This window comes from Lithobates pipiens, unplaced genomic scaffold, assembly GCF_037356315.1.
Source record: "Lithobates pipiens isolate NorthernLeopardFrog02 unplaced genomic scaffold, aLitPip1_a1.2 Scaffold_22, whole genome shotgun sequence".
Classification (NCBI taxonomy): domain Eukaryota; kingdom Metazoa; phylum Chordata; class Amphibia; order Anura; family Ranidae; genus Lithobates; species Lithobates pipiens.
Genome location: NW_027507784.1, coordinates 310,273,808 through 310,291,010, shown reverse-complemented (window position 1 = coordinate 310,291,010; position 17,203 = coordinate 310,273,808). Strand labels below are relative to the sequence as shown.

The following is a 17,203-nucleotide window of genomic DNA, read 5'->3' as shown; positions in this document are numbered from 1 at the left end:
TAGAGGAAGCAGAGTCGACACTTCCTGTATAGTGCCACCTCCTGTCATATGGGCAGGGCAAAGGGGGTGGAGTCAGGGGTGGAGCCAATGGGGGTGGTAAAATGAGATTTCGCCTAGGCTGTCAAAAATCCTTGCACCAGGCCTGGTTAATATTAATACAGTAATTAATACAAATTGGGTGGAAAATTTAGGGGTGTGGCAAATGCATTTTTTTTGTTAACATTCAATGTTTTGTTTTGTTAAATTAAGTTTTCAAATGGAGTGCAATAAAACAAATTCAGCAAACATAAAACTCCCCACAAGGGCGGTGCTATACAAGTACAGTATATACAGTACAGTATTCTGTACATACAGTTTATGTTAAATAAAAAGGTTATTCACACAGCCATCAAAATCGCAATCGGAGTGGAATACAATTCAAGCGCGAATGCATTTTTTTATTATTTCCCTAAAATTTGTTTGATTTAGCGTATCCCCTGGATGACCGCACATTTGTTTTTTCAATCAGGATTTTCATTTGTATTTGACTGTGTCGCAGCGCCTTCAATTACCCCGTGCAGACAGTTGCTAGTATTTTCGACACAATCCAAATGAAATATTGTGACCGTTTTCCGATATATTCCACTTTCATTTTTTATTTTTTAAATCGAATAAGAAAAAAATTCGCTTAATTTTATTATCTGCAATACAGCTGGTGGCAAAAATTGACATTTTCCGATCTTGCTGCTTTCTGATTTATTAAAGAAAAAAAATGTAAAAGCGCACAAATTGTGAAATTTGAAACGATCGCGCGCAGGGGGTGGGGGGGCATTGCCAATTATTTTTCACTATAGAGACAAAGCCTCAGACTCAGCGATGCAATAAGCAGATAGATGGTGTTTATTAGAAGAGCTTTGCTTTGTATATTCTGCAATCCTCATCCATGGAGGAAATGCCTTACCTTCCAAAACCACCTTAACCCTGACTACCAGAGGGAGAGAATGGAGAGCATCAAAAGGAGAGGAGGGAGGGTGAAAAGAGGGGGGGGGGGAGATAAGGAGAGGAGAACTGTGAAGGATGATAAGGAGGAAGCAGAAGAGGGGAGAGGAGAGCAGAGGGAGAGAAGGACTGGTGGAGATGAGGGAGGAGCAGCATGAGATGAGGTTGTAATGCTCATACACTCAGCACCACAGACAGAGACTGAGTGCACAGACTGACAGCAGCAGGAGGAGGAGGTGGGGAAGGGTGCAGACGGACAGAGGGACAGCGCAGGGGGAAGGACAGCCGCACTGCCAACAGCTAAAGGAGAAGGCAGACAGTGAGACACAGAGGGGTCAGCTCAGCTCTGACATTGCAGACATGGAAGGAGCCTCTTTTGGAGCTGGAAGGGCAGGAGGGGGCTTTGACCCTGTAGAATTCCTCAAACAGCCCCAGACCATTGTCAGGATATTATCTTGGGTAAGTGATGCTCTTGGTCAGACCATCCTTTAAGGGGTGGGGGTAGAATGGGTATCACTGATTATATTTTCTAGATTCTAACAGTTGAGCTACATTGTCACCAGCGAAGAATGAAAATGAAGATAGATCTCTAGCTGCTGTTTATTATTAGGTGACAACGCTTGGGAATGGCCCCATACCTGAGCTTCTGGTTGGTTTCATGGTTTAGATGCCAGTAGACCATTAACAAAGAACCAGTACCTAGGTGGTGGCAATCTTATATTTCCCATAGGTGATGTTTTCTATCTATCTATCTATCTATCTATCTATCTATCTATCTATCTATCTATCTATCTATCTATCTATCTATGTTTTAAATTGGGTAGAGTTTTCTGTAGATTTAGCTTATGATCCCAGTTGCCTTGATCTGTGCCCACAAACCTAGGCTCGGTGACATGGGCACCTATGTCTATGGTTTAGATGCTAGCATAACAGGAGAACATTAATGGAGAGCCAGCCCCTTGAAGAGAGCAATCATATAATATGATCCCAGTTGCATTGAGATGTTCCCACAAACCTAGACTCGGTGACCTGGGCACCTATGTCCACGTGCTAAATGCCACCATAATATGAGGACATTAATGGAGGGCCAACCCCTTGAAGGGAGCTATCATATAATATGATCCCAATTGCATTGAGATGTTCTCACACATCTAGGCTTGGTGACATATAGGCACCTTTGTCTACCATTTAGGTGCCAGCAGAACATGAGGACAATAATGAAGGGCCAGTACCTCAGAGGTGACAATCATTTAATATGATCCCAGTTGCATTTGAGATATGCCCCACACCTAGGCTTGGTGATATGGGCACCTATGTCCACTATTTAGATGCCAGCAGAACATGAGGACATTAATGGAGAGCCAGGACCTTGCAGGTGGCAATCATATAATATGATCCCAGTTGCATTTGAGATATGCCCCACACCTAGGCTTGGTGATATGGGCACCTATGTCCACTATTTAGATGCCAGCAGAACATGAGGACATTAATGAAGAGCCAGGACCTAGGAGGTGGCAATCATATAATATGATCCCAGTTGCATTGAGATATGCCCCACACCTAGGCTTGGTGATATGGGCACCTATGTCCACTATTTAGATGCCAGCAGAACATGAGGACATTAATGAAGAGCCAGGACCTAGGAGGTGGCAATCATATAATATGATCCCAGTTGCATTGAGATATGCCCCATACCTAGACTCGGTGATATGGGCACCTATGTCCACCATTTAGGTGCCAGCAGAACATGAGGACATTAATGAAGGGCCAGGACCTTGGAGGTGGCAATCCTTCACAGAAGTGATATCTATCTATCTATCTATCTATCTATCTATCTATCTATCTATCTATCTATCTATCTATCTATCTATCTTTTTGCTTATGATCCCAGTTGCATTGAGATGTGCCCCCACACCTAGGCTCAGTGGCATGGACACCTATGTCCAGTATGTAGAATCTATCAGACCATCTATCTATATATCTATATATTGCTTATTATCCCATCTATCTATATATCTATATATTGCTTATTATCCCATCTATCTATATATCTATATATTGCTTATTATCCCAGCTGCATTGAGATGTGCCCTCACACCAAGGCTCGGTGACATGGGCAGCTCAGTCCAGGGTTTATATGTTCCCAGATGCAGACCACTTTGGCCATGTAATAAAATAATAATAATAAAAAAAAAAGGGATGGTATTTTGCAGCTGGTATTATCACAAAATAAAAAATAAGACATGGAAGAAAACGGTGTGGAACAGACATGATTATGTTCCGCTGTCTTCTTTCATTGGCTCATTTGCAGGAGATGGGACCGCCGAGCATAAGGGAGGAGATGGCTTCTGTATGCAAAGGTTGTATGCAGTGTGTATTGTGAGAACACACGCACAGAGCGCTACGTGTTATAATTACCATCCATGCACACACACTCTCCTGTGGCTGCACAGCCTTGTAATCATGTCAAAGCTTTGTAGTCCCAATGTATTATTAAAACGAACATTATTGATAAAAGAGTTGAACTGAATCTCTTCCTCTCTACTGCAGCTTTAAAGTGGACCTGTCATCCTGTACAGTGAAGGCAGGCTTTTTTTTTTCTTAGGGTTCGGTCTATTGGTTCGGGGAATTAGTGGCCACATTAGTCATATTGAGGTTTGTGTGCTTTTAAAATGGTTACATGGTAGACTTGATTTTCAGTGAACTTGAAGAAGGACCCTACCCTGGCACTCTTTACTCTAGGGGTTTGTGTGCTTTATGCGATTTGGGTACCGAACATTTGTGGAGGGGCATGCACTTGGCCTTCTTTCCACTAGCAGTGATCCTTCACAAACTGCACTGTGATTGGTTGTCCTCTCACTAAAAAGCATTCTGGGTGCATCATGGCAGGCCCTTCTACTACATGGTTTTGGTAAACCCGAAGGAAAAAATCAGCAGAAAATCTGATAGTGTGTATGGGGCATAACAGTAACTCTTCCTGTGATCCTAACACTAATTCATCCTATAACCCTAAAACAAATTATCCTTCTAATCCTTAAACTAACACATCCTATTACCCTAACACTAACTCTTCTTGTAGTCCTAAAACCAACCCACCCTATGACCCTGACACTAACTCTTCTTGTAATCCTAACACCAACCCACCTATAACCCTAACACTAACTCTCCTTGTAGTCCTAACACCAACCCACCCTATGACCCTAAAACTAGCTCTCCTTGTAACCCTAACACCAACCCACCCTATAGCGCTAACACTAACTCCTTGTAATCCTAACACCAACCCACCTTATAGCCCTAACACTAACTCTCCTTGTAATCCTAACACCAACCCACCCTATGACCACGACGCTAATTGTCTTTTTAATACTAACACCAACCTACCCTTTGACCCTGACACTGATTGTCATTTTAATCCTAACACCAACCCACCCTAAAACCCTAACACTAACTCTCCTTGTAATCCTAACACCAACCCACCCTATGACCCTGACACTTGCTCTCCTTGTAACCCTAACACCAACCCACCCTATAACCCTAACACTAACTCTCCTTGTAGTCCTAACACCAACCCACCTTATTACCCTGACACTAGCTCTCCTTGTAACCCTAACACCAACCCACCCTATAGCGCTAACACTAACTCCTTGTGATCCTAACACCAACCCACCCTATAGCCCTAACACTAACTCTCCTTGTAGTCCTAACACCAACCCACCCTATGACCCTGACACTAGCTCTCCTTGTAACCCTAACACCAACCCACCCTATAACCCTAACACTAACTCTCCTTGTAGTCCTAACACCAACCCACCCTATGACCCTGACACTAGCTCTCCTTGTAACCCTAACACCAACCCACCCTATAAACCTAACACTAACTCTCCTTGTAGTCCTAACACCAACCCACCCTAAGACCCTGACACTAGCTCTCCTTGTAACCCTAACACCAACCCACCCTATAGCGCTAACACTAACTCCTTGTAATCCTAACACCAACCCACCCTATAGCCATAACACTAACTCTCCTTGTAATCCTAACACCAACCCACCCTATGACCCCGACACTAATTGTCCTTTTAATACTAACACCAACCCACCCTTTGACCCTGACACTGATTGTCATTTTAATCCTAACACCAACCCACCCTAAAACCCTAACACTAACTCTCCTTGTAATCCTAACACCAATTTACCCTAGCCCTAACACTAACTCTCCTTGTAATCCTAACACCAACCCACCCTATGACCCCGACACTAACTCACCTTGTAATCCTAACACCAACCTATAGCCCTAACATTAACTCCTTGTAATCCTAACAACAACACATCCTATGACCCTGATGCTAACTCTCATTGTAATCCTGACACTAACCCATCCTCTAACCCTATCACTAACTCTTATGGTAATCCTAACACTATCCCACCCTCTAACCCTAACACTAACCCTCCCTGTAATCCCAACACTAACCCACACTGTAACCCTAAACCTAATACTAATTCATCCTGTAACTGTAAACCTAACACTAACCCACTCTGTAACCGTAAATCTAATACTAACCCTCAAATTTACCATTCCTATAATCCCAACTCTAACATAAACCCATTCTATAGCCCCAACACTAGCACTTCCTGAAAACCCCAACACTAATACTAACCCTTCCTGTAATGTTAGACCTAAAATGAACCCTCTACCTAGTTTCCATGGGAGCTAGGTTCCATGGGGGCACTCGTGTGGGCACGCTCCTGAGTTTTGCTGCTGCTTTCATTGACACAGACAGCAGGACTCTGCCCTGCTCCCCGGCTCCCGTGTCACTGGATTTGATTGACAGCAGTAGGAGCCAATGGATGCCACTGCTATCAATCTATCCAATGAGGACCTGAGACACTCATGCTAAAAAATATGCACTGTACTAATGACACTGGTAGGGAAGGGGTTAACATCAGAGGCGATCAAAGGGCTGACTGTGTGCCTAGCCAGTGTTTTACTACAGTCGGGGAGGTGCTTTTACTAGTGGGAGATATGGATCAGTGTTTCTGCTTTACGGAGACACAGGATCCATGCCTTCTGTATATGACAGAATGGCAATCTGCCTTGTTTACATAGGCAGGCTGGCATTCTGTCAGTGTACCGAATGATCAGCAGGTCTGCGGGACCCACTTATCAGCTTCTGGCCGTCGGTGCACACTTGCGCCTAAAACCCGAATGTGCAGAATCATATATATATAATCCTGGCCTCCCTGTCACAGTAAATTTGCTATGGGGCGGTCGGGAAGTGGTAAAAAACAAGATCTCAACCCAAGCCCTAACTCTCTAAGGCCTCTTTAACACTGACTGTCCGTTCAGCTTTTAGACATTTGCTAGCTCCTCAGCAACACCTTGCTGTCAGGGCCGTCTTTAATATTGATTGGACCCTGGGCAAAACTTTTTACATATGAAGGCTGCTGCTATTTACATATGCATGCTGGTTATTTACATGTAAGCACAGGGTCTGCAGATGAGTCATCTGTACACAATAATAGGGCAGAGCTGGGCAGCATTAGTAGCAGCACTTCACACTGAGATATCAGGACACAGCAAGAGACATTGAAATTTAAACTGGGATAGTTGGCAAGAATGGGGCAGCTGCTTTGGGCCCTACAACAATGACAGGGCCCAGGGCAGCTGCCCCTTTTGCCCTGCCTTAAAAAAAGCCCTGCTTGCTGTATGTTTAAATTAGAAGGTTTAGTGGCTTCCAAGATTCTACTTCTCATAGCAAGTAAAGCAGAAAAGAGATGTGATTTCAGTGCCATTGTTGTGAACTTTTTTTCTGCATGTTCAGAATATGTATAAGATTTAGGCCGGGTTCACACCGCTGCGATGCGGGAACGCCGCGAATCCGCGGCGTTTTCCCGCATCGCATTACTCCCGCCGGCAGTTCACACTGCCCTATGCGGACGGCTGGGAGTGTCAATGATATGTTAATGACACCCCCAGATCCGTCCGCATATCGCAGTGCGATCTGCCGACTCGCACAGGAATCGGATCGCATGGTGTGAACCCCCATGCGATCCGATTCTGTTGCGGACCAAAAAAAGGGTCCCGTGCGAGTTTGCTGCGGGAGCGATGCGAATTCAGCCATACTATCTGTATGGCTGAACTCGCATCGCTACGGAGATCGGATGTGATTTGCGGTGCGAATCACATCCGGATCTCCCCCCGCAGCAGTGTGAACCCAGCCTTATAGTGCACATTTTGAGAACAGGGTCACTTTAACAATGTTAATATTTTTCCGTCTTAGATATTTGCTTATGGTTTGGTCTCAGTATCAGATAACTAAACTCTACTTTCATTTTCAGTGTGACCTAAAGTCTTTACAGAAACCGCCTGGCAACATTTTATCACACATTATTGTTGATCCACATTATTTGTTGATCCATAAAATAGAAGCAAAACAGAGACAACCATACTGAAGGCAGAACTGATCCTCCTTTAAGTACTTTGGCAATGTCATTAATCTCTAGTTAAAAGAGAAGTATGGATTGTTTTTTTTTTTTTTTAATTCGTACTTATCTAGGTGGTGTACACCTGGGTGTCCCCTGCCAGCTTTAAATGGGTTGTAAAGACAACTTTTTTTTAAAATAACAAACATGTTATACTTACCTCCACTGTGCAGCTCATTTTGCACAGAGTGGCCCTGAACCTGCTCTTCTGGGGTCCCTCAGCAGCTGTCTCAGCTCCTCTGTGCAAGAACCAACCACCTTCATGCAACCTCTCTCACATGGTGGTTAGTTCTTGCGGGTGTGCTGACAGGATGTATTAAGGTGAAAAAACACAAACCTTTACAACCCCTTTAAGACTTGAGAACTGAGAGAGCAAACATCGCTGATCGATCGGTTCTCAGAGCTCCCTGAGCAGACAGCTGGTGACTGTCAGTCACCGCCTCTCTGCTCTGCCCCCCTCCCTTGCTCATTGGCATGCTGGGTTGTGGAGGGGGCGGGAGTGGCCGGCTCAGGCTCTTAGCGGCTCCCTGAGAGGCTGAGCTGGGTGACGGTCTAGGCATGTGGGCAGATCCTGACCATATGGTCACGATCTTGCCCAAGCCTAAACTGGCTCCGTGACATCAGCTGACAGCGGGCTTCAAACCTCTGTCTGCTAAAGACGGGTCACAGGAGTGCAGAACAAACTGCACTCCTGTGATACAGAGTAAAAATAAATAAGATCAATAAACTGTTTTAACCACTTCAGCCCCAGAAGATTTGGCTGCTCAATGACCAGGCCATTTTTTGCGATTCGGCACTGCATCTCTTTAACTGACAATTGCTCAAAATTTCCCACAAATAGAGCTTTCTTTTGGTGGTATTTGATCGCCTCTGTGGTTTTTAATTTTTGCGCTATAAACAAAAGAAGAGCGATCATTTTGAAAAAAACACAATGGGGGTTTTTTACTAGGAAAATCCACTTTTCACTGCAAGTACACTTAGAAGTAAAGTTGCTGTAGACCTGAGGGGGACATGCAAGGAAAATAAAAAACAGCATTTTAGCTTGCACATGATTGGATGATAAAATCAGCAGAGCTTCCACTCCACTTCCCCTCAGAGCTACAGCAACTGCACTTCCAAGTACACTTGTAGTGCAAAGTGGATTTGTTTTTCGTAATAATAAATATCCCACATTTTATAATAAATATCCCACATTTTTTATCAAAAAAACAATTTTTTTCCTCAGTTTAGGCCGATATGTATTCTTCTAAATTTTTTGGTAAAAAAAAAAAAAAAAACCCCGCAATAAGCATATATTGATTGGTTTGCACAAAAGTTATAGCAGCTACAAAATAGGGGATAGTTTTATGGCATTTTTATTAATAACTAGTAATGGCGGCAATCAGCGATTTTTATCAGGACTGCGATATTATGGCGGACATATCAGACACTTTTGACACATTTTTTAAACCATTGACAATTATACAGCGATCAGTGCTACAAAAATGCACTGATTACTGTGTAAATTTGTAATTTGTAAGCTCTAAGGAGCAGGACCCTTTGATTCCTCTTGTACCAAATTGTAATGTAACTGTAATGTCTGCCCTCATGTTGTAAAGTGCTGCGCAAACTGTTGGCGCTATATAAAACCTGTATAATAATAATAATAATAAATGTCACTGTCAGGGAAGGGGTTAACACTATGGGGCGAAATAAAAAATGAACATAGCATAGCTTTCTATAGTGTTTATTTGCCTCAATCCAAAGTACCTACAGTGATTTCTGTCTGCTCTCTATTCCCTCTGCTATCTGCAAAAGTCACTTCTGAGAAGTTATACTAATGCCACAGAATCTCAGAGGGGTGGTCCCTCCACACCCTCCAGCACACAGAAGCCTCAGCTGTGCATGTTTCCCTATGAGACATTGTAGGGGGAGGAGTATTCACTCAGGTCACAGATTACACTCAGCTCTCCTCTCTGGGCTGTGCATTTGTGACATCAGATGGCTGCCCCCTGCCCCAGGGAGCGGGCATCTGATGTAACACATTGCACAGCCCAGAGGGGAGAGCTGAGTGTAATATGTGACCTGAGAGAATACTCCGCCCTCTACAATGTCTCATAGGAAAACATAGTTTAGAAAATCATTGTGCTAACCAGTGAGAGGGTGAAAAAATAGTGCTACGCTTAGCGCTACATTTCCACATCCCTTTATCATAGGAAATGCACAGCTGAGGCTTCTGTGTGCAGGACGGGCAGATGTAACAGATGTAACAGATGCTGTGAAATGTGTTACATCAGATGCCCGCCCCATTTAAAAAAGTTGTGTAAATTGTGTACTTTGGAAGACTGTAGAGGAGAGACTGCAGATAAACCGGTACAACTTATGTAGGAGGATTTGTTTCATTTGAGGTTAGTCACTTATGTGGGTATATTTAAGGGTATAAATGTGATTGGGTGGGAGCAGGAAAGAGAGAAAATAGACTTGTCCTCATCCAACAGTACATAAAAAACTATCCTACACTGACGGACTATATCGGCCACAGAAAGGAGACATATTAAGTAAAATCATCATCATTTTTTTTTAGAAAACAGTGGGAGCAGGGTAGGTAGAAGGGATATTTTGCCCAGAGATAAGCTTTGACCTCTGTTTTGGACATTATACATAACATAAGAGGCACCATTACAAGGTATTTGAGGGCACTATACAAAGTGTAGTAGCCCATCAGAATTGACCATTCACACATGTGACTGCAGTAAACTGTACGGGGTTGCTACACTTTACATATGACCCCTGTGTGCATCCCTATGAGAGAAACCCAGAAATCGCACACTCCACCACACTCCATTGCAGAAAGATTCTAGATTTTGCTGGCCGAATACTTGAGGAGGCTTAAATAAATAAAGGAAGTAAAAAGAATAAAGTCTGCCATTTATTTTAGCTTCCGGATTGCAGAGCTGCAGGAAAGTCCCTTGTAGACACAACTAGCAGCTGTGTCATTGGGCTGGGCTTATACTTTGCACCTCGATCGTATATCATGGATGTAACACGGATACTTTACATACGGTGGCTGCTCATTTTAGATAAAAATGCGCCTCCTTATGTTGTTGCAAGTAACATTTCATTCATTTCATTTCCAAAAATGGACAGTGACTTCACGTGATTTCTGTATTTCAGCATTTGTTTTCTATGTGGCCTTATGGTGATTATCATTGATCAGGTGCAGAAACACATCATTCACTACGTATACAGGTATACCCCACTTTTAAGTACACAATGGGACCAGAGTATGTATGTAAAACGAAAATGTACCTAAAGTGAAGCAATACCTTTTTTCACTTCTCAATACATGTATTGCATTGCAATAGTCATTTACAAGTATAACTGATTTCCTAGGCAAGCTGGCCGCAGGGCTGGTGCTACCACTATGCAAACTAGGCAGCCGCCTAGGGCACCCAGCCACTGGTGTTCCTACTCTCTTCTCTCTGCAGCAAGCAACTAAGCCTCAGCATCAGCAGGCTGCCACCTCTCCGTTCGCACATAGTGTCAGAGGCGCAGCGGTTAGCGGAGGACTGTGTCTGTGTCCCAACTTCCCGAATGACTGGAAGCAAGTAAACATTCATTGATGGGCACTGGTAGGCTGCACTGATGGGCGCTGGTAGCCTGCCACTGATGGGCGCTGATGAGGCTGCATTTGATGGGTGCTGGTGAAGCTGAATTTGATGGGTGCTGGTGAAGCTGCATTGATGGGCGCTGGTGAGGCTGCTTTTGATGGGCACTGGTGAGGCTGCATTTGATGGGCGCTGGTGAAGCTGCATTGATGGGCGCTGGTGAGGCTGTATTTGATTAGCGCTGGTGAAGCTGCATTAATGGGCGCTGGTGAGGCTGCATTGATGGGTGATGGTGAAGCTGCATTTTATGGGCGCTGGTGAAGCTGCATTGATGGGCACTGGTGAGGCTGCATTGATGGGCGCTGGCGAGGCTGCATTGATGGGCACTGGTAGGCTACATTTATGGGTGCTGGTGAGGCTGAATTTGATGGGCGCTTCATTAAAAAGGTGGGGTATACATGGGAAGGGCAAAAGGGGTGGAGTCAGGGGTGGAACCAATGGGGGGCTGCGGCAAAATGAGGTTTCTCCTAGGGTGTCAAAAATCCTTGCACCAGCCCTGGCTGTCCAACCCCAAAATCTGATAGACTGGGAGCAGTGCCATGTCAAGCTGACAAAGATTTCCAGTAGACGCCAATGTTAAAAACCGAGTGTAGTGCCATGTCAAGCTGATGAAGATTTTCCATAGACGCCAATGTGTCCGTACTCGCGAGTGTACGTGAAGTGAGGGTACGTAAAGCGGGGTATGCCTGTACGGTAGTTTGAACAAGAACTAAACCCTCCTGTCCTTTACAGCCAAGGAAGCTGCCATCTTAGCCTCTGTTTGATCTGCAGGTGCCATGATGCTGCACATGTGATCAATTATGACATCAGCCATTCGATGGCTTGATGTAAAGAGCACAAGCAACTGTGACAGTTATCATTCATGACATGTTGATGAGTTTAGTACCACTTTATGGCCTTATGCACATGGATAGTTTGAGGCTTAAAATATGCTCTATCATAAAATCATGGCATTTTTCTCCACTTTGGGAGCCAACAGGGGCGGGCTGTCCATTAGGGGCACCCAGCACCGCCCCTCTTTCTAGGCCACCCCCTATATGCAATGGATAGATTCATGCATAGCATGAATCTATCCATGGCCGCCACAGCCATCCTCTATTCATGCGCCCGGCCCCATTCCGGGCACCGTTGCATGAATTGCAGCAGCCAGGTTATTTTTTAAGCCCCTGATTAGATCCAGAGGCTCTAATAGGCTTTAAAATAGGGTGGGTGGCCTTGGGTTGCAGAGAAACGCATCCGGAGCCCACCCAGGTGTGTTGCAACAGCAAATTAATATTTGCTGTTGCAACACTGATCCTCCTCCCGGCCAATCGGGAACCGGGTCTGATACCCATCACCCGATCGGCTGAAAAAACAGGCGATCCTGTTGGACGCCTAGAAGGAGGGGAAGAGACACACAGTGGAAGCGAGGAGGAGAAGAGCTACGATGCCTGGATGCCCGGTCCCCGTTAATGCCTGGATACCCGGTCCTCGCCGATGTCTTGGATGCCCGATCCCTGCCGCCACTCCTTAGATGCCAAATCCCTGTCGCTGCTCCTCGGATGCCCACCGATACCCACCGCCTAGATGGGGCAAGTGCCAATGGACCGACTGGCGGACAGCAGGGGGGGAGTGGGGGGGGGTTGAGTTGCAGTGGGGGAGTTAGATTGTTTGCCGCCCCCCACAAACAAAAAAACACCAGCCGCCACTGGAGCCACACCTAGAGCATAGTGGATGGCTGTACGTGGCTGTACTCTGGTAAATACAGCACACACATGCATGTATGACATAATCCCTGAATGTAAATTACGTCATATGGTCATGCGTGTGCTTACATCAATGCATAAAAGCATTGGCATATACCCGAGTACAGCTATGTATGAATATTCACGTCTGTTGGTCTCTGTATGCACCACCTGCGGCTCCCTGGGATTTGACACTAGAGCATATTTTAAAGTGATACTAAACAGAGACGTGTTAATTGCCTTAATTCATTCACATAAATGATATATACCATGCCACTGTATTGTGTTTTTTTCATTCCTCTTAAAACCTTATTCCTCTAGCACTGTTGTGTGATCACATGATCTCTCCCTTTTCTTCTGCATCTGCAGGGAAAAATCTTTGGAAGAGGCTTCTATTACACTGCTGATGTATCCTCTCTACAGTGTGAGTCTGTGTCTGCACAGCCGTGATTGGTGCTGTGCCAGTCACATGATTAAAAACTAAAACGTTTCATAAGAGCAATTCAAATGAAAGGGAGTGTCATTTACCACTATGTATATGCCCACAGGGTTGTCACCTCTTCTTGAAGCCAAACCTGAACAGTTTAGCGGCCTGGAACACCTTTGGGTGGCCCAAGGAGAGTAGTAATGCAGTGCACAAAGCATGCCACAGCGAACAGTGGTTGTGGGCCCTGCCCATCCCCCCCATGTGATGCCCAACCTGCCCCCAGACAGCCACCTGCAGCTCCTGGGCAGCAACAGATTTGTATGTGACTATCTTGGTTACTTGGGGGGCCACAGCCCAGTTTACAGAATATGTTTGGATTTCGACCTGCCTGAATCCTGGACACATGATTCAAAACCTGGAACAGGTGGCAACCCTACTCTACTATAGCCATGTGGGCTGCACACATAAGAAAAAGGAGAAAATGAAGAGCTTAGATGGGAAAATAAATTAGAGCATGCTCAGTAGAGGACACAAGCTGGTCTACACAATCTCAGCCTGCAGTTGGGACATAGAGAAGATGAGAGGGACAGCTGAAGGCAGGATCAATCAGGTATCACTTTATACAAAGCAAATGCACACTCTGTTATAAAGCATGTAATGAGAGTTTTACTGGATTTAATGACACTCTAACCGCTTGCCGACCGCCTCACACCGATATACATAGGCACAAGGGCTGGTACAGGCAGAATTGCATTCCGTGTATGTTGCCCTTTAAGAAGCGGCCCGCGGGCACGCCCACGCCACCGGCGGGAAGCTCTGTGAGTCGGGTCGCGGGTCCCGCAGACTCGATCACTGCGGGGATACCTGCGATTGCCTCACGGGGAGGAAGAACGGGGAGATGCTAATGTAAACAAGCATCTCCCCGTTCTGCCTAGTAACAGTGTCACTGATCTCTGCTCCCTGTGATTGGAGTAGAGATTAGTGACGTGTCACATGTAGCCACGCCCCCCACAGTTAGAATCACTCCCTAGGACACACTTAACCCCTACACTGCCATCTAGTGGTTAACCCCCTTCAGTGCCAGTGTAATTTACAAAGGAATCAGAGCATTTGTATAGCACTGATTGCTGTGTAAATGCCAATGGTCCAAAAAATATGTCAAAAATGTCCGATGTGTCTGCCATAATGTCACAGTCACGATAAAAAATCGCTGATCACCGCCATTTAAAAAAAATAAATAATTATTAATAAAAATGCCATAAAACTATCCCCTATTTTGTAAACGCTATAAGTTTTGCACAAACTAATCAATAATCGCTTATTGCGATTATTTTTACCAAAAATATGTTGAAGAATACATATCGGCCTAAACTGAGGGAAAAAAGAAAAAAGAGTGAAAATTTTGAAAAAAAGCAATATTTGTTTACTTTTTGCTATAATAAATATCCCCCAAAAAATATAAATAAAAAAAACATTTTTTCCTCAGTTTAGGCCAATGCGTATTCTACATATTTTTGGTAAAAAAAATCGCAATAAGCGTATATTGATTGGTTTGCACAAAAGTTTTAGCGTCTACAAAATAGGGGATAGTTTTATGGCATTTTTATTATAATTTTTTTTTATTAGTAGTAATGTCGGCGAACTGCGATTTTTTATCGTGACTGCGACATTATGGCGGACACATCAGGCACTTTTGACATTATTGTAGGACCATTGTCATTTATACAGCGATCAGTGCTATAAAAATACACTGATTACTGTTTTAATGACACAGGCGGGGAAGGGGATAAACACTAGGGGGCGATGAAGGGGTTAAGTGTGTCCTAGGGAGTAATTCTAACTGTGGGGGGGGGGCTACCTAGAACATTATAGTGATCGCTGCTTCTGATGACAGGCAGCAGTGATCTCTGTCATGTCACTAGGCAGAACGGGGAAATGCCTTGTTTACATAGGCGCTTCCCCGTTCTGCGGCTCCGTGACGCGCTCGCCGGGAGACCAGCGAACATCAAGTCTGCCGGTCCCACGGGCACGGTTACGCTGTACGCGGCGGGCCTGTGCCCGCTAGCCCCGCCAATTAAAGGGGACGTACAGGTGCGCCCGTTTGCCCACTGCTGCCATTGTGCCAAAGTATTTCGGCGTGCGGCAGTCGGCAACTGGTTAATAAATGGACAAATGTTGCATGACCTCAAACTAAAGAGGGAAGTTCAAAATTAATCTTAGAAAGTATTATTTTACTAAATGAATAGTTTTTTCTGCTGTCACTTTTTTGGGTTTCTATGAGAACACAGGAGCGCACAAGCTCATCCTTCTGCTCACTCTTCTAAATCCTTCCGCACAAGTATCATAGAAAACATCCTTGTGCTGATGCCAAATCGGTTTCAGGTAGTTACACTCTTTGTATTTATAAATGCATGTTATGCCCTGTACACGCGGTCGCACTTTCGGATGGAAAATGTGCGATCGGATCGCGTTGTCGGAAGATCTGATCGTGTGTGGGCTCCATCAGACTTTTTCCGTCTAAATTTCCGATACACAAAGTTTGAGAGCTGGATCTAAAATTTTCTGACAACAAAATCCGATCGTTTAAATTCCGATCGTGTGTAGACAATTCCGATTGCACAAAGTGCCTCGCATGCTCAGAATAAATTAAATTTATAGTCCCGTCGTACGTGTTCTACGTCGCTGTGTTCCAAACGATCGGATTTTCTGACAACTTTGTGCGACTGTGTGTATGCTAGACAAGTCTTTCCGAAAGCCTCCGAGAACGCCCGAAAATAGCCGAGAGCGCCCGAAGATAGCCGAAAAATACCCAGAAGCCGCAGAGAGCGGCAGAAGGGGATAGAAACAGCGGGGGATCGGCATATAACACGCACCCCCGATTTCCCCCTGATTTTAGGGGGAAAACGTGTGTGTTATACGCCAATAAATACGGTAAATGCAGTTACTTATAGCACTTGTATTTAATGCAGTAATATTGAGTACAGGGCTACATTATTTTCTGTCATTTAGGTTGTGTTCACACTATTGCAAACTGGATGCGGGATCTCCACATCCAATTTGCAAGAGCAGGAGAATGTGACTGGCCCTTTATGGAGCCGGTTAACACATCTCCCATGCGGCTCCGGTGCAAATCTGCACAGGAGTCCTGTGCGTCTTTTGGTCTGTTTCAGGTCCGAATTCAGCCCAAAATTCGGGCTGAAATCGGACCTGAAACGGTGAACCAGGACGCACAGGGCAGGACTTAGGGTGGTGGGGGCCCCTGGGCTTTAGTCACTTTCGGGCCCTACCTACTATACCTTACCGCATTTATCGGCGTATAACACGCGCTGGCGTATAACACACACCCCAAGTTTAGGAGGGAATTTTAAGGAAAAAAACTTTTAGGAGGGAAGTTTACGGAAAAAAACTTACATTTAAATGCCCATCAATACAGTCTTATCATTGTCCATCAGCAGCCTTGCCCATCCATCTGCAGCCTTGTCCCTCCATCTGCAGCCTTGCCCATCCATCTGCAGCCTTTTCCAGTGTCATTGTAGCCTTGTCAGGGTAGCCTTGTCATTTGCAGCCTTGTCATTGCAGTCTTGAAGTTTAAAAATGGTGCCGCCGAGATACAGAGTCCTGTGTATCTTGGCGGCTCTCGGGTCCTCTCGGCGGTGTAACGACATAGTCGGCGACCCATCGCAGTTTGTTATGGAAGTGACGTTCCATCGCCGCCATCTTGGTACACCCCACACTTGTCCACAATAAGGATACGCTAAGAAGGGGTAAAGCGCACATGTTGTTACACCCACCGAAGTTTTGCATTTTACACATATTTATAACAGTAAAGTCAGTTTATATTGTGAAATACAGGACTTAGAACTCCGTCTGACTACTTAGATTTTGATTTTTAAAAGCTGCTGCAACCCTGCTCATCTCACAGGTTTGCTAATCTGACAGAAGTTCGC

The 17,203-nt window shown here is 44.9% G+C and overlaps 1 protein-coding gene across 1 annotated transcript in view; it reads left to right on the top strand.

Annotated features, from left to right (window-relative positions):
- The first annotated feature begins 1,129 nt into the window (after nt 1-1,129).
- Nucleotides 1,130-17,203, top strand: part of SYNGR3 (synaptogyrin 3) — a 131,031-nt gene continuing 114,957 nt past the window's right edge. Inside the window, exon 1 of the mRNA XM_077449374.1 lies at nt 1,130-1,437. Coding sequence (XP_077305500.1) covers nt 1,339-1,437 — 99 coding nt within the window. The 5' untranslated portion in view covers nt 1,130-1,338. The remainder of the gene's footprint in view (nt 1,438-17,203) is intronic.